The sequence below is a fragment of the Piliocolobus tephrosceles genome, chromosome 18, assembly GCF_002776525.5.
Source record: "Piliocolobus tephrosceles isolate RC106 chromosome 18, ASM277652v3, whole genome shotgun sequence".
Taxonomy (NCBI): domain Eukaryota; kingdom Metazoa; phylum Chordata; class Mammalia; order Primates; family Cercopithecidae; genus Piliocolobus; species Piliocolobus tephrosceles.
In genome coordinates this window covers 690,113-704,234 of record NC_045451.1, presented here as the reverse complement: position 1 = coordinate 704,234, position 14,122 = coordinate 690,113, and the positions used below count along the sequence as shown (strand labels likewise).

The 14,122-nt window shown below is 58.3% G+C and overlaps 1 protein-coding gene and 1 long non-coding RNA gene across 3 annotated transcripts in view; one reads left to right on the top strand and one right to left on the bottom strand.

The window, feature by feature from the left end:
* The window catches only part of NFATC1 (nuclear factor of activated T cells 1), an 85,811-nt gene that overhangs the window by 30,522 nt on the left and 41,167 nt on the right, over nucleotides 1-14,122 (top strand). For both annotated transcript variants that reach the window (XM_026455178.1, XM_026455177.1), the window contains exon 6: nucleotides 2,357-2,489. In XM_026455178.1, the coding sequence (XP_026310963.1) occupies nucleotides 2,357-2,489 (133 nt within the window). The remainder of the gene's footprint in view (nucleotides 1-2,356; nucleotides 2,490-14,122) is intronic.
* Nucleotides 1,236-8,467, bottom strand: LOC111551044. The gene is made up of 2 exons (XR_003309630.2): nucleotides 8,415-8,467; nucleotides 1,236-3,080 (listed from the first exon to the last, which is right to left on the bottom strand). It is a non-coding gene; the product is annotated as an uncharacterized LOC111551044 (long non-coding RNA).

Here is a 14,122-nt window from a genome sequence, read left to right as displayed (position 1 = left end):
AAGTGCTGGGATGACAGGTGTGAGCCACCATGCTGCCTGTGCGTAAACGAAATGGGATGTGCTGTGTCTACGGTTTTTGTACTTTCTATAAGTAAGTGTATGAGCCTCATCTCAACAGTGGAGTTTTAAAGCAGGTTGCGTGGGTGCTGGTGCCGTTTGGAGCCTGTATTTTTTCCGGTACGGACGAGTTTCCCTCTCCCTTCCCGCTCTTCCGTGTTTCTTCTTTATCGCTTCCTTCTCTGTGTATTTAAGTGGCAGTGCTCCCACGGAGATAGTATTTTTGTCATATAATTTGTCTATTTAGAGAGATGAAGTGGGTTGGCCTGTGCCCACATCAACACAGGCCCTTCCAGTCAGGTAGGACCTAGGAAAACTGGTATGCACCGTCCAGCCTGCCTCATGGGGTCCCCGCCTCTACCCCAGCCTGGCCCACAGGTTCCCGACTCCGCCCATCCAGCCTGGCCCACGGGGTCCCCGCCTCCGCCCATCCAGCCTGGCCCACGGGGTCCCCGCCTCCCCACATCCAGCCTGGCCCACGGGGTCCTCACCTCCACCCCAGCCTGTCCCATGGGGTGGTCCCCGCCTCCACTCCTCTCGCCACTGCCTCTGAGTGCCTCCCGGCCCGTTTTTATTTCAGTCTCAGCTTCCGTGAGACGTTTCCTTCTTGTCTCTTCCCTCAGCTGCTTCTGCTCTAAAGACCCTGCTGCTGTAGCAGCTGCCCTGAGCACTGCTGAATTCAGAAAACAGCCTTGGAGGAAGCGTCTCTTTATCCCCCATGCAAATGCCAAGACAGGCTCCGGGCGGCCAGAGCTTCCTGGGTCAGCCCAGGAGATGGCCAGGCCAGGCGAAGCCCAGACCCACAGTGCTCTGGGGGCAGCCCAGGCTCCGTGGGCATTGACAGAACTTGTGGTCCTTCCAGCGGCAGCTTCAGCTCTCCTGGAGCAGCTCTGATGAGGGGCAAAGGCAGGAAGACGCCCATGTGCCGTGGCTTCTGCTTCTTCCCAATGAACTGCAGTTAATTAAACAACACAGACCGGCTGCCAGGAGAAAGTGTGGCCCCAAGGCACAGAGCCCCAGGGAGGGCACAGGCGGGCATGGCCCCTCTGCATCGGTGTCTGGGCCTCAGCTCTTTCATTATTTGTAAATGACAGAACCTGGACCTGAAGTTATCTTCAGTTTTCTGTCTTTAACACTCACAAGATTTTATTGTTAACATGATTAAATCAATTTAGCTATTAAGCTAGGTGCTGTGCTATAATTAATTACTTTAACAAAAGAAGTAATACAATGGATTTTTCTCCTGCTTGTTAAACTAAGTCATATGATTATAAAAATTAAACTTTATAGATGCGACTCCCACCAAGCCTCTCCCCAGATACCAAGTATCGCCCTCAGCAGGGATGCCCGCATCGCCCCAGTCATTTAGGGTCATTAGAGCCCCAAGTAATGCTGGGGCCTGAGCAAGCGGTCGGGATCTCTGTATCCCAGTCCCGCACCCAGCCCCGACCTCTGTGAACAGTGCCACACCCCATGGCTCGCGTTTCGTGTGTGTACTTGAGAGAGCATGAGTTTTGTAAACATGCTGCTGACTCTTATACAAAAACATGAAAAAGTAACGGCAGCCTCCACATGCCGCCCGCTGCTGTGTGTGCCTCCGTGCCCTTGGCTGTTCCCACCCCAGGGTCTGCGGGGGTCAGGGTCCACCTCCTCTTCCTCAGCTGGAATGAATTTGGGGTCTGGTTGAGGGCCTCGGCCATCATCAAATGTGACAAACAGGCCTTCCCCGGAGACCGAGTCTCCAGGATGCACCTGCTCCTCCGGGTTTCACTGCAGCCGTCTGAGCAGGTGCGGGGCCACCGAGCACTTCCATCACACAGCGGCCGGCACTGGGGCCTTGGGTCGTTTTCTGAAGGTCACCAACCCTTTGGCATCGGAGTAGGCAGAGCCTTTTGCATCCCTGCCAGGCCCCTTGCCCAGGTGGCCCCGGGCAGCCTCCACCCTCAGGCACCTCAGGTCCCAGTTCTGTTCACATCTTCTCTTTCCCTTAAGTGACAAGATTTCAGTCTTGAGGTTGGTCCTGTTTGCTCCACTGCTCTGAGGAAGCCTCTCGGCTCCTAGGTGTGCAAGAAGCCAAGGGCATCCCTTTCCTGTGTGTGTCCACACACAAGTGCAGGTGGCACAGAGCGTCCAGGGCTGTCGTCGGCTGCTTCTGGACGCCCAGGTGGCCAGTCAGGAGTTTACGGTCACAGCGTCCCGCACCGCCATGGAAACGCAGGGTTGCTGTGTGGCCGCCGTGGCGCGGCAGCCGTCACCTGCCTGGTGCTAATTGTGCCTCCTGTGTGCCCTTCTCCTCTAGAATTCTCTGGTGGTTGAGATCCCGCCGTTTCGGAATCAGAGGATAACCAGCCCTGTTCACGTGAGTTTCTATGTCTGCAACGGGAAGAGAAAGCGAAGCCAGTACCAGCGTTTCACCTACCTTCCCGCCAACGGTAACGCCATCTTTCTAACCTTAAGCAGTGAAAATGAGCGCGTGGGGTGCTTTTTCTAAAGACGCAGAAACGACGTCGCCGTAAAGCAGCATGGCGTGTTGCACGTTTAACTGTGTGATGTCCCGTTAGTGACACTGAGTCATCGATTCCCTGAGAAGGAAAGGAAAAGGGAAGCTTTTTTCGGATGCATTTTCCTTGGTCCCTGCTGGGGTTTGGTGGGGGGGTTGCATACTCAGATAGTCACGGTTATTCCGCTTCTTGCGAATGTGTAACAGCCAAGGGGAAAACGTGGCTCTTCTGCTCCAAAAAACTGAGGGGGTCCTGGTGTGCATTTGCATCCTAAAGCTGCTTTAGGTGAAAAGGCAAATAGGTACAGCTATTTTGCAGGCAACTTTAGGAATAAACTTTGCTTTTAAGCCTATAGTCCTGATGTGGTCTTTAAGGATGGTGAACGAGCTTTGTGCTGGGCGGACGTCCCTAAGACACTTCTCCAGGGGTAATTTCATCTCCTGGGACCACGGGCATCCAGGCTGGGGCACCTTCTTCTCAACCTGCTTGTCCCTTAACCGCCGTGGGAATGGCTCCTTTCCACTCAAAAAAAAAAAAAAAAAAAAAAAAAATCAGCTTATGTTTTTAACCTTCAGGGTGTTTTCTGAAAGAAGATACCATTGAGTTTGTTTTTTCAGTCTCTGAACCAGTAGAAGAGAAAGGTGTCCCCCACGCCATCCCGGGCTTCCTTTGTGGGTACAGGCCACCCCCGCCCCCAGCTCGGAGAGGACAGGGTTAGCTGTCATCCTGAATTTTCTGTATTTTGGGTAAGCCTAGCTAACATCAACAATCTTTTTGTATCGCTTTTTTTCTAAAAACTGCAGAAATTCCTATCGTCGAGAGGGAAATGACACACTGCAAACCAATTGCAAAAGCAGCCGCGTTTTCTTAGTGAAGTCAGGGCGTTTTGGGGGCGTTTTTGAAGGTCTCTGTTTTCTCTGAATGTAAACAGCATTTGTCATAGACCAGATTCTATTCTATTCGAGAACGCCCTCGAATCCCCACGTTCACACTGAACTGTTGGGACTCACCGTTTTGTCAGGCAAGCTCTAGAAATGCCTCTCAACAGGTGGAAAATGGGGTTTCGCTGAACAGCCGCTGTACCCTGAGAGTGTCTGTGAGACAGAGCTGTGGGGGTGATGGGTAGCCCCCAGCCCAGCCCTCGCGGGGAAGAGCCTCACGTTCTGGGGCCCCCCTGGGGTTTACATGATCTGTGCCACCCACACTTAGTGAGCCCGACCCATTCTTGGAACAAAGTACAATATATCTTACAGAAGAAAATATTTCATCTTTTTCTGAAAATATAGTGATTGTGTCCTAATTAAACTTCAAGCATGGTTGACCAGAAATGGAATGTTTTAAAGAAAACCTAGGCCTTACAGAGAAGGACTGCTTTCCGGAGCAGTGCATCAATTTTTTTCTTATTTGCTCGGCACCCGGCAGTCCCCACCGTGGGTTTGAGCAGCACCGAGTTTAGCACAGATCACGCGTCTCAGAGGCAGAAGAAGGGGTGTGGGGAGCATGCCTGCCCTTCACAGGCGGGAGGTGGAGGTCCCTAGGACCATGGCCACAACATGAAGCCGGTGGGGTTGAGCCGCTCCTGTTACCTCCTGTCCACACCCCATCCGGCAGCCGGCCGTCCTCTCCTACCAGCCGTGCTTCTGCCTCGGTCAGCCTCAGCTCCCCTCTCAGCTCCGTGCCCAGCGTGGACGTCTCTCCTGGACCCCCGCCCAGTGTCCCGGCTACACCCTCCACCCGCCATCTGCCCCAGCATGGCTCAACACAGGCCAGGTTCCCCAGGCTCGCCCTGGACACCAGCCTTCGCCCGTCCTCCCTCTCTTTGTCGTCTCTCCTCTCCTGGACGTAGCGCCATAGTCCCTGGGTGACCATCCCAGGCCCCCACGAGTACACTGACCAGGCCCCCAAGGGCTCCCCGGCTCCCTGTCACCCCACCTGGTCCTGAGGGCTGTGACCACAACTTGCACCAGACTGTGAGCCCCTCAGCAGAGCCCCCAGGCTGCTGCAGGGCGAGACCCCCAGTGTTGACACTGTGCCTACCTCGAGGCCACTGTCGGTGTGGTTCTTAAATAAATAAACGAATGAATGGAAACCAGCACCCAGGTATCCGTGTTCCGTCCCGCGTCCCTGCTGCACCTCCTGCCCCTGCAACCCTGGCTGGGTCTGAGGACGCCAAGGCCACTCCAGGACCTTCATCCTCCGCGCTGTGCATCTGTGTCTTGGGGTCCAGCTCGGATGGCTTCTTCCACGGGGTCTGAGAGATAGTTGCCAGCTCTGCAGGACCTGGAGTGGAGGCAGGACGGGTGGGTGTGGGTGGAGGACAGCAGGTTAGCAAGCCCCGGCCAGACTCAAAGCTTCTCTTGGTTTACTTTTTCTCTTTTGTACACTGTCGTGTAGGGGGTCGTTTGCATTCTAGGTTTCCACTGTGCCGGTGAGCTTCGGGTCTGTGCGCCCGCGGGTCATGGCAGTGAGGGGCGGACTCTTGGGGTCGTGAAATGTGCTGTTGAAATGCACAAGATGACAAAAATGAACCCACTGAAACTCCAGCTGTGGAATTCCTTTCACGTACACGTTTGTAAAATCAAGTCTCATTTTAGGTTTTCCTTCAAAATTCCCGTCCCCACAGGCAGGACGGGGAGGCTGCGCAGGGAGGCTGCACAGGGGGGGTGGTGCGGGGAGGCCGTGGCCTGGCGTCTCTCCTTTCAAGTCAGAAGGTCACAGGTCAGCCTCTGGGAGTCACGCATCTGAGTGCAGAGGGCCCCGGGCTCGGGGGGCTGAGCCTTTGGTTGATGGTCTGTGATGGGCCCAGACGGAGAGCTCCCTTCACCCTCCCTAGCGGGGCCAGGCGTTAAATGGGGAAAAGTTCCCACCAGAATGTATCAGCTCCATGAACGGAGCGGCACAGACCTCGAGGAGTCCTGCCGGCCGCCCCTCCTGACGTCCCGGGGTGCTGCCCGGCGAGCAAAGTGAAAAGGTCGTCTGCAGTTAAAGAGGCTGGAACACACGCGCCCACAGAGAGGCTTCCCGAGCGGCTTGTCTGTCACCTTTTCTGTTTAACTGCGGCCTGAATTTAGTCTCCTGGAAGGCGTGTTAGGAGGGCTGAGGGATGATCTGGTACCACGAAGGTTCGCGGTTCCGAGAGGTGATTCCAAAATGTCAGCATTACGGGTGGAGAGAGGCGAGCCCGGAACGTGGGGACCCTGCCCAGGTCTGGTTAGAAGGCGGCGTCCACGTGGCCTGGAGCTTGCATGAGGGGTGCACTTATGCCCCCAGATAGGAGCAGGCAGTGTGGGGCCACGGGCACTTTGGAGAAAGAAAACCAAGTTACAGACTCAAAATTACCTGCCAAAGTCAGTATTTTTTTAAACAAGAAAATAAAACATGACAAATCACTGGGTCTTGTCAGGTCTTTTTTTCTGAAGTCGTTTTAGTCGGTTACCTGGAAATGCTTCCAGGGCCCCAGGGCTGGGGACACGGATCTTTTCCCCCATCAGTGCCGAGGAGAAGCTGCTCCCGGCTGCAGGTCCCCGTGGGAACAGAACACACAGCCAGCCCTGCCTCTGTGGGGGTCCCTTTGGTGGCCAGAGCCCTCTTCCTCAGGGGACACGCAGTCCAGCTGAGGGTCATCCGATGACAGGGAGTGGCTGCTGTGATGATCCAGGCACAGAAACAGCTTTGACCACAGAACGCGATGTCCGGGGTGCAAGGGCATCGGGACGTATCTGCCTCGGGATCTGGGGGTCTCTCACGGGGAGTGGGCGTGGGCCCCAAGACCAGACAGGAGGCAGCTGGAGACTCGAACGTCACAAAGAAGGGTAGACGCGCTTCCCGCCCCCGTTACTCACCAGCCCCTCTGCTGGCCCTGCAATGATGACCTAGGCCTGAGAATCTCTTTCTGCCTCAAGCGGTAGAAAGGGGAATAGATTCCATTACTTCCCTGTTTGCAATGGAGTATTAAATCTAGCAATAACTGTGGCATCGGCGAGGTGTTGGTACAAAGGGAGCCGGGGTCCTGTGGCCTTGGGTCCACCCCAGTGAAGGTCACCGGAGGGAGCTGCTCAGGGTGTGAGCCATGGGGTGGGGGTGGCTGTGAAACTGAGGTCCCCATGCACAGAGCGCACCACCCAGGGTCAACAGCTGGGGGCTTGTCTCCGCTGGCACTTCCCAGGCCACAGAACCGGCCCCTCTAGGAAGCCTCCTCCAGATAGCACGGCCCAGGCCCTCAGTAAGCTCAGCTGGGGCTGCGTGAGCTGCGGGCCTCAGAGCACCCTGCAAGGGATCCTCCTGGTTGCAGACAAGCAGCCCTGGGCCGCCGCCCGACCTCCACGCCCTCCTGCTCAGCCCAGCAGCCTCCCCTTCTCAGGGGTTTCCCATTCTGCCTTTTCCCTGGACTTTCTGGCTCACTTTGTCCATGTCCACTGCATGTAAAGCTTGATCATGAGACAGTGAGGTTGGTGAGGTCTCTGCAGATGCTCAGAGGCCCCAGATCGCCCTTTCGTTGCCACTGGCCAACAGCACAGCCTGGGTGGGCCTCGAACACCTGTGGCCTCTTCCTCTCCCCTCCCCTCACTTGTAGGTACCCTGGGGCTGGGCCTGAGCTCGGCTCTCACTGCAAAGTGAACCTGCCCATTTCAGACACCCAGGCATGGCTCCCATGTTCCCTCATCTGATCCCGCCATCATGGCACCTGCCTCCCAGCTCCTGACAACGTCATGTCAGCCCTGGCCTCGCGGTGCTCTGGGTTTCAGCCTTGAGAGACTTTCCATGTGTCGGCTGTGGGCGCCTTGATGCACCAGGGCCTGGTCACAGGTTCTTAAAGCAGAGATTCTCCTGGCACCCCTTGTGCGCCCTCCAAGGGCCTAAAACGCAGACGACCCACACTCCATGCCCCGTCCTGCACAGGAACCAGGGTGGCCTCCCCTTTCTGCAGCTTGTGGGGGTCAAGCCGGGCCCCCCACACTGATGTTTCAGCCCAGCTCTGCCCCAGCTTAGAAGTCCTACCTGATTTCAAACAGAGCAGATGATGCTGACATTTCCAGCCCGCGGTGTGGCCTGCGCCGGGCTCCAGGTGGCCACGGGGCGAGGAGTCTGGGAGCCCAGCTGCCGAGTGTGTCTGTGGCGGGAGCTGAGCTGGCCCCACCTGTGAGCAGTGGCCTGCGGGCTCCTCATCCCTGTTCTACTGAGAGCCCCACAACCACCCGAGGGAGGGAGGCAGCGCTTATCAAATTTCAGTTTTGTCGGTTGCCTCACTCTTCAGACAGCGAGTGAGGGAGGGGTGTTCTGATGCTCACTGTTGATGCTATAAACCTGAGGGAAGGGAATTCTGTCACATGCTGTGGGGTGCCAGCCCCACCAGGCCTCCCAGGAGACCTCCCCAAATGTCCAAAGAAGGGCTCCAATTAAAAGGAGAGCCGGAGATGTGCTCGCCAAAACCCCTACCAGCAAGACGCCAGGCATCCTAGCCAGCCGACACTCAGGCCGTGCGTGTCCTCAGAGCCTGTTTTAAGGCGGGAGGGATTTGGGGTGGAAGACGGCTCCTTCAGAAATCAGAGATGAGGGGAATGAATTAGGGAACTAGCGTCGGGATCCAGACTGGTGTGGAAGAGTCCACAGGACTCAGCATCCGACGGGCGCGCCTGGGGCTGGGCGAGTCTGGCTCCAGAGGGAGGATGGGGCTGGGAGCCTGAGACAGGATGAGAGGGCGGGAAGGGGCTCGTTTAGAAATCTAAGGGCCATGGGCCACCAAAAACAAACCAGGAGGTGTGAGTCAGTGGGGAGGCTGGGCGCCAGGAAGCCTGTGCTCTGGGACATGCGTGAGGCAAGAGGAGCACCCTGAGCTTGGCAACGTTGGCCGCGCACCTGGGAGGGACCCGCCTGTCCACACGGAGACGCTGCCAGACAGCATCGGCCATGCTGCTGCCCCACCGTGGCTCCGTGGCTCCATGGCTCCGTGGCTCCAGCCAGAATGGGAAAGCCTGGCCCCACAGAACACGGAGGGCCACCCAGGCGAGGACTGGTGAGAGCCGACCTGTGTGTGTTTCGGCTTACGTGGTCTGTGGGAGCGTCCTCTGTCATCAGCCTAATTGGGCAGCAGATCCCGCCTCACCGTGCCCTGGAGCAGCATGGGGCGCCCCACGGCCTGAGGCCCCCTCGCGCTTCCCCTCGCTGCTACCGTATCGTCCTGGCTCCGTCGCTGCCACCTGAGACCCCCGTCAAGTCACTGAGCCCCGCGCCTGTTTTCACACTTCTGTGTGTAGGAAGCCCCCCACCAATGGTGCTTGGGGTTGACGTGATAAACCTGAGGGAAAGGGAATTCTCTCAGCCCCACCGACACGCAGGATGGGTGTGAAGGCAAAGTGAGATCATGAACAAAAGCACTTGGGCCCGTCCTGGGCTCCTTGCCGGGGTTAGCCACGGTTGTCAGCCGCCACGGAGCTGCGGTTTCAGCCTGGAGGTCTGTGGCGTGCGTGGTTGGAAACAGCTCACGTGGCTGTGGCTCTGGAAGAGTGTGCCTTCCTGGAAACCTTGGAACATGCCTCCGCAGGAACGCCAGTGAAGAGTCAGGGAGAGAGCTCGAATTCCCAAAGGCAGATGGAGTTTGGAAGGACCCTTCTCTGTCTCCCATCAGGCGGTGCCTGGTTGGTGCAGATTCACCCCCTGGTGGGCCGTGGGTCCCTCACCTGCTCTGGAAACTGATCTTGGCTCTGAACACGAAGAAATGATGCCCTCTCAGCCTCGAGGGAAGGGCGAGAGGACAGCTCCATCCGCTGTTTTCTTTCATTGTTTGAGAAAAGTCATGCCCTGGAGGTGTCATTCCTGGTTGTTTATGTTGATGGCAAAACTTGGACCTTATTGTCGTACAGCAAACAGAAGACAATCTGATCTTTGTTTTCCAGGGGTTTAGACTTTGAACAAAACCCCTTTTGTCCAGTACTGTAGCGCGTACCTCGTAGAGTAATTCAAGCTAAACACTTGAGGTTGCGTAAAAATGGGGGCCTGGGGGAGAAGGGAACTGTCTTGGGATCGTTCCTTGCTGTGCATGGCACCTGCAGCGTGCAGGCAGCTCGGTGTTGGATCTCCCTGCCCCCAACGCAACGCCAGCTGGGGACCAGATGTTACTGTGGACGCAGGAAGGGGGTCCGGGGCACCGTCTCAGCCTTCGGGGCTTCCATAGTGAGCACCACCGGCCGGGCGCCTTGTAAACAACAGACATTAATTTCTCATAGCCTGGGGGCTGGAAGTCTGAGGTCGGGGCTGGTACGGTCAGGTTCTGGTGAGGACCTTTCCAGGTTGCAGACAGCCAAAATCCTGCCATATCCTCACGTGGCAGGACAGGCAATTTGTTTCTTCCTCTTCGTGGGATGACAGTCCCATTGGATCAGGGCCCCGCCCTGACCATATTGTTTAACCCCCAGTTACCTCCTGCAAACCCTGTTCTCAAATAGAGTCACACGGTCGGGGGTTAAGACTTCAACATGAGGTCGAGGGGACATGATTCCGTCCATAGCACTGACCCCACTTGTCTAAAGCCAAAGGGCTGGGCCTGCCCCTTGCCCCCCTGCCTGCCCCTCCCCCCGCCCCGTTCCCCCCCCCCCCCCCCCCCCCCCCCCGCCCACCCCTAGGTGCTCCCTGTGCTGCAGACAGAGTCCCCGAGGAGCCAGGAGCTGCCGGTCACCAACCGCACGGGAAGCCGACGGGTGGGGCAGGCTCGTGCCGATTTCCATTCTCAGATCTTGTCACCTCTGTCTTATAGCAGAAGGGGGCCCTGATCTGGGAGCCATGAAGACCCCAGCTGTCCCGCAGGAGCCCGGTCACACCAAGGCAGCCAAGGGGACTACGTTGGGAGGAGGATGCGGTCGGGGCCATTAGGAGCTGTGAGGGGCCCCCAGGTCCGCCCTAGGTGAGGGGCTCTGCCTGTCCTGGGGCTGCATAGATCCAGCTGGGGCTTTAGAACCGGAACCGTTCGAGGGGCTGTGGCGGGTAATGTCCACTCACGTCCTGCCTCTTCTGTTGTCATGTAGACATGGGAGCCCATTTTCCAGGCTTGGGGTTCTTTAAAGAGAGGCCAGGATTGTGCTGAATGCTCTCTGGCCATGGTGGGGGCTTTGGCAGGGGAGGCCCTGGGGGAGAGGCTCTCCCAGCTCACTGCCTGCGTCTTTGGCCAGAGTTGGCACCTGCACGGGGCCTGGAAACGTCGTGCTCACCTGGGGCAGAAGCCTCCCTCCAGGACTTAGCTCCTGACGTCACTGCTATCGAGGCAGAGACTCTGCAGTGGCGTCAGGGAAAAGCTGGGCCCCAGAACAGCACCAGGCATGGGACAGGCCCTCAGTGCCTTCCACGGAGGATGCAGTGTGAGGGCTGGGTCTGTGGGGACGGTTTACCTGTCAGCTCTGCACACCGCTGACCACTGCGCGCCGCCTCCACAGACAGGCCCCGTGAACGATGGGGCTGCCGTGGACGCTGGGGCTGCCGTGGACAAGGGGGCTGTCGTGGGCAATGGGGCTGTCGTGGACGCTGGGGCTGTCGTGGACACTGGGGCTGTCATGGACAATGGGGCTGTCATGGACAATGGGGTAGCCACCGTGGACAACGGGGCTGCCGTGGACACTGCAGTCAGCCTGCTCCGTGGGAATATGCTTTGTAAAGCCGGCCGGCGCTGAGGCCAGCACTCACCTTCCACACTCTGCTCTTTGTAACAAGTTTCATAAACTCACCCTCAGGTGATTGGCGTTTCTGGTGCACCGTTGCTTAGCCTGAAAGTGAGCTTCCCTTTTACTGAGCCCATCCGTTTGCTGCCTCCACCCCAGCCCCACGTGGCTGATGCTCCGCCCCAGCCCCACGTGGCTGATGTCATCAGGAGGCAGCCAGCCTGGCGCAGGGTGAGCCCGGAACACGTGCTCTCCACCTGAATGGGGCCTGTGCGGCTCCCTCCACAGGTGAGACTCCCAGGCTCTTATGCAGACGCTCGCTCATTTCCTCACTGATAGGATGCGTCTCACGAGGCTCTGATTTACAGCGCAGGCATACATCTTCCCTGAAGCCCACACAAAAAGCACAGTTTAGGCCAAGCCCAGGTGCAGTATGTTCGTGCATTTCAGCTTCTTAGGTGCTGGGATGTGGAAGCAGCCGTGTGGCTTTCCTTTGCTTGTGAAGGTGAGTTTACACTTTCCAGCTTCTCTTTGTATGGGGAAGGCTGCAGCTCTCTGGGGCTTGACTTAGCAGAGAATATCCCGCTACATCCTCATGGGCCAGCAGGTCAGGCGGGGCCATCCAGAAACATCCCCCGCAGGTGCTGGGTGCCAGGTGCCTCGCGCATCCCTGCCGTCCACGGCCCTTTGTCCCTGGCTGTGCTTCATGTCAGTGCCCCTTGGGGCAAGGACAGGGAGATGGGGGAGTCACCTGGGGAAGGCCCGGCCCTGGCGGGAGGCAGCTTTGGAGCAGCTGGGATGGCACAAGACGCTGCTCCAGGGCCGAGAAACCATCCGGCCAACCCCAGACTTGAGCCGGACCTCACGGGCAAGGCTGAGAGAAGCCGCATGGGGACCCCAGCCCAGGGAGGGGCACTGCGGCAGGAACAGGCGCAGACACCTGCAGGGTCAGCCCAGGCCACCTTCCAAGCGCGGTGACCACGCCCACAACTCACGCTGCCAGGGTGACTAGGACTGGCTCTCCAGACTCACAAGACGCCATCATGGGCGGGGCACATGCGGCGACCCCAGGTTTCAAGTCACTGCCCCCAGCTCCCTGCAGATAGCTGTGGGCGGGAGAGGGGCAGCAGGCAGGCACCGGAGTTTATTCCTGTGAGGAGCGTGTTGCCACAGCCTCTGTGGGCTGGAGCCCCGGGCCTCAGAGAGGGAGCGTCTGCCTGTGGGTGGGGGGACGGGAGCTGCCAACCAGGTGAGGTCCCAGTGACGCGTCCACTCGGCCTTCTGCTTGCCCCTGGGGGAGGTGGACCCATCAGTGCTGGGCCTGCTCCAAACCCGCAGGGCAAGTGGCCGAGGCATTCCGACGCCACTGCCGGCCGCCAGCATCCTGGGGAGGTGGGTCGTGTGTCCCAGCGCCGTGTGTCCCTCGCCACCACGATCCTGGGTCAGGACGTCCCCAGGAAGAATCCAGTGGCTGGAGAGATGCGGGGGTTAATGCCGGCGCCACCGCGGTTTTAGACGGGCCGCGTCTGCGCCGTGTTCTTGGCGTTCTCCGGCCAGCAGCAGCAGACACCACCCGGTTGCCCTGGCCCCGACGGCTCCCTGGCATCGCTGGCCTTGGCCCATGGGGCGGCTGATTTATGGCCACTGCTGTTTACGGGACAGCTGTGCTCGGGGCCTCTAGTGTCCAGCAGAGCTGGCAGGTACCAGTTTTTAAAGCGCTTGGGGGACATTTCATAGAAGAGGCGCGCTGGCCCCTGTGCCTGGCCACGTTCCTGGGCCCTGGCTGAAAATCCTGTGCAGTGGAGAGAGGATCCCAACAGGGTATTAATTTAACCTTCCAGCCATGTGCTTTTGCTAAAGATCATAAACTCTGAAAATTACCGGCTTAATTTAGAATGGAGGCTTGGCTGTTCGGGACATCAGCCTCTGCTGAGCGGGAGGGACGTGGGTGCCCACCAGTGTCTCACTCCCACGTCTGGGCCTGTTTCCGGCGACCCCTGTGCCTCTCAAAGGCACAGGCCTGAGTTCACAGAGACCACTGGCCGAGCCCTGCCTCTGGGGCTCCCCACCGTCTGGCTTTGTCGTGGACTCGTCATCTGTGGATTTACGATATGCTTGAAGCTGGAACGGCAGGAAGGGGCAGTTCCTGAGGCCCAGCTGCCTCCGCAGAGTTGGTGGGGAGGCCATGGCCTGAGGCCAAAATGCGTCCCCTGGATGAACATGACCCCAGCCCTGTGGTCTCCAGTGGTCAGAGCCCCACCCTCCACAGGCACCGCCTCCCGCTGCCCCTTCAAAAAGATGTTGCAGCCCACGGCCCAGATATTCAACTTTCTAATACAAAGTGAGGCCTGTAGGGTTTCCCAATCAACACGAGGGCGCCTTCTCCACAGCCCCCCGACTTGCACAGGCAGTCCTGGGGCTCTGCCCTATCCGTGAACCCTCAGCTGAAGAGGACAGCCCAGAGGTGGCCACATTCAGGTGGCTGGAGGCAGAGTCCTCCCTGCAGGAACTTCCCCCGGCGCTGCCAGGGTCTGTGCACCTCCTTCAGCCCCAACTAAGAGCGTGCGGGGCTGAGAGCACGCAGACCCTCGTGCACCAGGCGTGAGCGTTGTCTTCAGATGGGACCGAGCGGGCCTCACTGTTGTGACGACTGAATGTGACATCTGGGGTGTAATTCCAGCGTGCCCTGATTCCTGGGGTGTAATTCCAGCCCTGACCCAGTTCCTGGGGTGTAATTCCAGCATGCCCTGGTTCCTGGGGTGTAATTCCAGTGTGACCCAGTTCCTGGGGTGTAATTCCAGCGTCCTGGGGTGTAATTCCAGCGTGACCCGGTTCCGGGGTGTAATTCCAGCGTGACCCGGTTCCGGGGGTGTAATTCCAGCGTGACCCGGTTCCGGGGGTGTAATTCCAGCGTGACCC